The sequence below is a fragment of the Nestor notabilis genome, unplaced genomic scaffold (genome assembly GCF_000696875.1).
Source record: "Nestor notabilis isolate BGI_N333 unplaced genomic scaffold, ASM69687v1 scaffold5709, whole genome shotgun sequence".
NCBI classification, from domain to species: Eukaryota; Metazoa; Chordata; class Aves; order Psittaciformes; family Psittacidae; genus Nestor; species Nestor notabilis.
Genome location: NW_009942243.1, coordinates 38014 through 45121, shown reverse-complemented (window position 1 = coordinate 45121; position 7108 = coordinate 38014). Strand labels below are relative to the sequence as shown.

The 7108-nt window shown below is 45.3% G+C and overlaps 1 protein-coding gene across 1 annotated transcript; it reads right to left on the bottom strand.

Moving 5' to 3' along the window:
- Window positions 1–5186: 5186 nt before the first annotated feature.
- LOC104400822 (antimicrobial peptide THP2-like) lies at window positions 5187–6822 on the bottom strand. The gene is given in 3 exon segments (XM_010021287.1): window positions 5187–5232; window positions 5952–6072; window positions 6765–6822. Coding segments are annotated over 3 exon segments (225 nt in total).
- Window positions 6823–7108: the final 286 nt, after the last annotated feature.

The window sequence follows — 7108 nt, the reverse complement described above, 5'->3', positions numbered from 1 at the left end:
TAATGAATGGCTGAGCAGCTGAGGGGCCAGCTGGGTGGGAATGTCTGTTGTCCCATCACAGATACTTAGCACCTCTTGAGGACCCCCAGATGTGTGTGATTCTGCAATGTCTAAGCCCTCTACCCCAGGCTGGATGAGCTAGCTAAGGCTTTATGGAATAACTGCTCCTTTTGCAGGGACAGTGGGAGGATGAAAAATATCCCTTTGTCTGACAAACAGCCAGGGATATCTATGCTTCAGGGCTTTAGCTGATAGTCCTTCTAGGTAGTTAACTAGATATTGACAGCACAGTTGTGGTCATTTTAATACTTGGCCAATAAAGTGGGTTGAAATCCTAGTGGAGCATCAGCTCTTCTGGAATTACAGAATGTGCTCCCAAATTGTCTTTTCCTTTCAATTGTCTCTCTCTATAGATGCATCTCTGGTTCCAGGAAATGAATGGTCGTGTAAGCACAAAGGGGGATTCTGTAGTTTTTTGACATGCTATCACCCTTATCGCATCTATGGAAGGTGTAAAAATTTGGTGGTTTGCTGCAAAAGGTAAGTTCAGAAGTCAGACATTCAGGAATTTGCCCTCTGCTGTCTCTGCTGGAATAGATCTGCTGTTGTTTTTACATCCACACTGATGGATAACACCCTCCTGCATTCCTGTTAAGAGACGGAGGCCAGAGGAGGGTTAAAATTCCTTTGTAAAGCTGCTTGAACCTGCCCTGTATGGACTGAAGAAACCCAGATTCAGCCAGCATCTTCCCATTCTCCCTTTCCCATGCTGTGAAAGTGAAGTGTGATCTTTGTATAGCATGTGGCACAGGACAATCTCAGTGAGGTTTCTGAAGAGCCTTGGATTCAAGACTGCAACTACTAAGGAATGCGCAGGTCCAAGTCATCTGAAATAAGGACTGGAGTTTATCTGAGGAAAGGTTGTCCAGTAATTCTCTACAGATCCTTATAATAGAAGTGTCAGAGAGACTGGAGGAAGAAAAAGAATGAACAGGAGAAATAAATATTGTTGACCACATATTGTGCTTTGTTTATGCAGGAAATAGTGATGAATCCCAGGACTTCCCAAGCAGAATGTCCCCCTCACTTCTGGTTCCTGAAACCATCTCCTGATGTCCTTTCTGTTCCCTGCTTCTGCCACCCCAAGCAGCTCCTACTGGTTTCTCACGAGCTGGAGACATCCTGTCATGGGCCTGGTGTTTTTTGGGCAAAGACTGTTTTTCCCTGGCTTCAATAAAGACATGTAGCTTCACAGCATGGTTGAGTTTGGAAGTGATCTCTGGAGGTCATCTGGTCCACCCCCCTTGCTCAAGTAGTTGCCCAGGACCATGTCCAGATGGCAGTTGAAGATCTCCAAGGATGGAGACTCCATCACCTCTTTGGGCAACTTGTGCCAAGTGCTTGGTCACCCTCACAGTAAAAGAGTGTTTCCTGATGTTCAGAGGAACCTGCTGTGTTTCAGTGTGTGCCCATGGCCTCCGGTCCTGGCACTGGGCACTACTGAAAAGAGCCTGGCTTCCTTCTCTTTGCACTGTCCCTTCAGGTATTTAGATACATTGGTAAGGTTTCCCCCAGGCTTTCTCTTCTCCAGGCTGAATAGACCCAGCTGTCTCAGCCTCTCCTTGTAGAAGAAATGCTCCAGTCCCTTCATCAATTTGGTGGCCTTTGCTGGACTCTCTCCAGTATGTCTATATGTGTTTTGGACTGGTGAGCCCAGAACTGGACACAGAGTTCTCCAGGTGTGGCTTTACAAGTGCTGGGTGGAGAGGAAAGATCACATCCCTCGAGCAGCTGGCAATGCTTGGCTGAATGAAGCCCAGGATAACTTCAGGATAGCCTACTTTGCTGCAAGGACCTATTGCTGGCTTATGTTTAGCTTGGTGTCCACCAGCACACCCAGGTTCTTTCCTGCAAAGCTGCTTTTCAGCTGGGTGACCCCAGCATGTGTGGGTGCATGGTGTTGTTCCTCCCCACGTGCAGGACATTACACTTCTCTATGCTGGTCTTCATGAGGTTCCTGTCAACCCATTTACCCAGCCTGTTGAAGTGGGTGGCAACACAGCTCCCTGGTGCATCACCCAGTTTGGTGTCATCTGCAGGCTTGCTGAGGGTAACCTGTATCTTAAAGTTTCCCAATATCCAGGGAAGAAACAGGATGCCTCCTCCTCTTTTCCCACCTGGAGCCCATACCAGACTACCCCTGCTGGTCTCTGCTATCAGGCACGAACCTCAGCTCTTCTACAGACCAACATACAAAGCTGTGCTATAGCTTGTCTGTGCACAGGTCTGCGTGTGACCACAACACTCGTCAGGTAGGAGCAAGACCAGGCTTTACTGTTCTACAGGTAAATCTGGCTTCACAGCAATGAGGCAGCTCCAGGAAGGAGGTCAGCAAGGTGTACATCCAGGATCAAAGCTGGCAAATAACTCAAGTAAGGGCCAGGGAAAGGAAATTGAGCTTAAAAGCAGCTCTTAAGTGATCTTTGGGAGAGTCCTGTTTATCAAAGCTCTTTCTCATGCAGCGCTGTTACTCAAGGCCACGCAGCAGCTCCATGTGAATCCTGGCTTCAAAAGCAGACAGCTAAAGCGCTGAAAGCCCAAGTGCTAATGAGGGCAAGGGAGGTCCTCCCTGCTGTGTGATGGGATGGGGCATGAAGTAGCAAAGGTACCAGCAGGGCCTCCAACAGGGATGGTTACCGTGTGCTAGAGCAAGATGAGGAGGAGCCTGAGGCCTCTATGGTAGGTACTGCCCACCCCAGGGACACTGCCCAGCACAGAGCTCCGTAAGCATCTGGTGCTGCTGGTGCCTGTGGCTGTCAGGAACAAGGACCAGGACATGGGTGACATTTGGCCTTTCACAGCAAGCAATGTCCTGTATACTTTGTCAAGCTAAAGGTCAAGGCTTGAAAAGCATCAACAAGAAATTTCAGCTTTTGAATTGTAGAGAAACCTCAACAGTTGGTGGCCAGCTACCCCCTGACTCCTGTATGTTGAGAAATAACGGTGTTTCCTGTCCTTTACTTCCACAATGTGTGCTTCATTCCCAAACATAACCGTAAAAGGTTACATTGCCAAGCAGTGCCACTCAAGGAAATGATTTGCACAAGATCAGGCAGAACTGCAGGAGGTAAGAGAGGGGTTGAGACAGAATATTTCAGTACCAGGTATTATGTGCCCCGTGAAGCACATATACCATATCTTCTACAGGACATACAGCATGCAATACATTTGGGGGGTGCCAGTTCCTCTGACTTAATTTGGGTGACTATAGGCGCAGTGGTGGTGAGATTCCCATCACAGTCAATAGAGTCAGGAGAACCAACAGGCTGGTGAGGATGCCTTCAGTTTCTCGGATGTTGTGAGTGTAACTTCTAGTGTTGTGTGATATTCTGCCTGATCTCCATGTGCTGTTGTGGAAGAGTCAAGACTTCTTGCAAGTCATGACTTGAGTATAGGAAATCATGCCAAAGAGGATTAGAAGTTAGACGGGACACCTGAGGATATGTTTGTTCCCTGCTAAGAAGTGCAAAGGAATAGTCGTAGGGCATACAAATGCCCATTTTGGCAGGCAAGCAAAATCCCCTTCTGAGCATCATCTCATAAATGTGTGTATCCCAATGGAGAACCAAAGGGAGTGTGTCGGATGGTGGAGGGACCTAATGAAGACAGACCATTTGTCACGGTTTCAGCTGTGACAGAGTTAATTTTCTTTCTGGTAGCTGGTAATGTGTTTTTCTTCCTGGTGCTGTGTTTTGGCTTTAGTCTGAGAACAACATTGACAACACACCGATGTTTTAGTTGTTGCTCGGTAGCACTTAACCTGATCAAAGACTTTTCAGTCTCACGCTTTGCCAGTGAGGAGGTGTAAAAGAAGCTGGGAGGGAGCACAGCCAGGGGGTATTCCGTGCCACAGAATGGCAGGCTCAGAATAGAAACTGGGCAGAGTTGGCTGGGAGTTGCCAATCAGTGCTTGGGGATGAGCTGGGTATTGGTCATCAGGTGGTGAGCAGTCGTATTGTGCATCATTTGGGGATTATTATTCCCTTTTATTATATCTTTACTGTGAGGGTGCTGAGGCACTGGAACAGGGTGTCCAGAGAAGCTGTGGCTGCCCCATCCCTGGCAGTGTTCAAGGCCAGGTTGAATGGGGCTTGGAGCAACCTGGTCTAGTGGGAGGGTATCTAGTGGAAGGTGGTGTAACTAGATGATCTTTAAAGTCCCTTCCAGCCCAAGTCATTCTATGATTTGATGAATATGATGATGATGATTACTGTTATTATATTTTACCTTATTTCAATTATTAAACTATTCTTGTCTGAACCCATGTGTTTACCTTTTTTATTTACATTTCGATTATCTTTCCCATCCCATTGAAGGGGGGAAGGTAAGCAAGTGGCTTTGTGGTACTTAGATGCCAACTGGCCTTAAACGACAACACCAATGTAAGCTGTTCTCCATCTATTATCTCTTATGCTTCCTCATAGAGGGACTGATGGGGGGAAAAAAGCAAAACTGACATTCATTGCTGTGAAATTACAGGACAAACAACTTCTGGAGGGGAAAGAACTGGCATAAATTGTTGCATTATTTTAAAAAGACTACATCTTTCCTGGGATGCTTATGGGCATCTTCCAGAAGCCAGAATGTTAAGTTTCAGATGCTGATGTTTTAATGGATGGTGGGTGTCTGGGATTTTAGTTATTTCTATTTCTCTTTCCCCAAGAAAAGATTTCTGCATAGTAAGAAAAAAAGGATTTTGGCATCTGAACACATTGTGGCAAAGTGAAGATGATTTTTCCACCCATCATTTCTCTTTGTACTGGAGGGTAAGGCCTTCAGGCCATGTCTGGCTAGCCCTGGACATCTGTATGTCTCAGAAAAGCTCAAGTTAAAGAGCAGATGGCACTGTAAATTGTTGCCCTCTGGGGTCTGTATGTCTAAACCAGGTAGGATCGTCATTCACAGCGCATGCAACAAAAACCCATGTTTCAGTGATGTGAACGCTAAGCAACAGCAATTTATTCAAAACAGGAGGGAAAGCAATGAAGAACACATTTGGATTTACTCTGCATCATAAAGCTTTTTTGCATTAAAAATGTAAGGTGCATGAGTCTTCGTAGCAGGATTCGGTGGTTTGGGCAGTAAGGGGGTTCAAAGCAAATGCCTACTTTCAGAAGAAATTCTCATCACTCTTGAATGGGTGGTCCATGAAGTTTTTATATATCCCATGGCCTGCACAAAGAAAAAATAAATAAAATTAGATTCTCTTTCTGCTTGTATCCCCTCCCTACTTACTCTCAATACATGCATATTTTCCTCTTGGGTATAAGTACTTCCCAAAAAACCTAATGTTATGTGTCGCCATGCTGGGACTAGTCCTGTGCGTTCATCCCTGTGAGTAAGAAGAGTGGTTTCCTATTGTTTCCTGAAAAGCAGAGAATTAAGTTGGTATCCCTTTGTACAGGGGTGAATGCATTCGCTCCTGAGTGAAAACAGAATGCTACCTCTCATATGATAATTTCATTTTACCACACTGTTGCACTTTTTGCACGCATTTGATGACACTCAGATACCTGTGTCCGCCCTGCACCATAACTGAATTCTCCTCTGTTGCCCATAGAGCACAGCAGCCCAGTTCTGCGAATACCAAACCCTGATATTTTCCTCTGGCACAGGAGCTGCAAAGAGTTACACAGAGCTGCAACAGCACCAGGCTGACATCTCCAACAGTACTTCATCACTCTCGCTGGGGCGGATCATGGTGCACTTCTTGGGAGAAAGAGAACCATGCAGCTCAACCTACTTCAACGCCTGACTGTCCTCATGGCATGTTAGGTATTTTTCCTCACTGAGCAATTTGAAAGTTCATTAGCACCTTGGGTTTAAGGACACAGGCAAAATAGATTTGTCTGCTCATACTGCAGGTAAGTCTTGGTGAATGTCAAACTCACGATTTGCAGCAGGAGCGGAACCCAAAGCAACTTCCAACTTTAACCAGATGGATGGGGCATCTTCCAAAGTAACAGGACCCTTTTCTACAGAGAAACATGTCCCGCCGGGGTGAAGACAAACCTGCAACAGCAACAAAAGATTTCCTTTCCTCCCATTCTGCAGGGCAGGAAAATGCAGTCATAATGCCAGAGGGTTTCCCATTTGTTGGGCTGCCTTCACGGCCAACTTGCCTAAAGACTGTTGCCTGGATTTGGCCATGTTGAAAGGTTGTGTTTACAAAGTGAGGGAAGAGGTGATTTTGCAAAGCAGATCTACACCCTGTAGAGGTGGGATCATAAGGTCACAGTGCATCTAAATGGATGGCTCTGAAGTCCAGGTGGAGAATGATACAGACCTCCTGACTCATCATCATTTCTTTACCTTATAGAAAAGGGTCATGAGTCCAGAGGCTTTAGTAACACCTCCTATCCCAGAATAGTCAGCCAGGCTTCATTTTCGTCTGAGTGAGATCACACTACTGAGTGTGCTGTTATCGAAAGACCATGGCCACCACAGACGCCATGTCAAGTGTCTAACACCAAACTACTTAACATGACCTTTTTAGGGAGATACCAGAAGTGAAAAATCATTTTTGTTCAGAAGTCATAATTTCTCCACCTTTGAAAGAGTTTTTATAGTGGAGCACAGGCACTGAGCTATATGATAACTCCTGCTCAGTTTCAAGCAATTTTAACCAGTAGTGGTTCAAATGTGCTGGGGAGTTTAATTCAGGTACACAAAAGTCCCCTTCTAGCACCTCTTTTTCATCTTACCTGGAGAAACTTGAAGTGCCAAGAGGAGGAGAGAAAAGAGCAAGTAAAGGATCTTCATGACCGTGGATTTGCTGTGTCACTGTAAAGAAATGAGCAAGAAAGACATATGATAGACAGTCCCTGGGACCTACAGTCTTCTGAAGTGTATAAATACTGTATTAATCAAAATGGCATATATATTACCTATTTGAAAAATAACCAGTAAGACCTATGTGATATCTTGACTGCTGTGTGAGCATTTCTGGGAGAAAATAAATATATATGGGACAACCTACTCTAGTGATATGTGATCATGAAATTATTTTAATAGTTTGCTCAGATTTCTTTCACTTTGCAAATAGTCC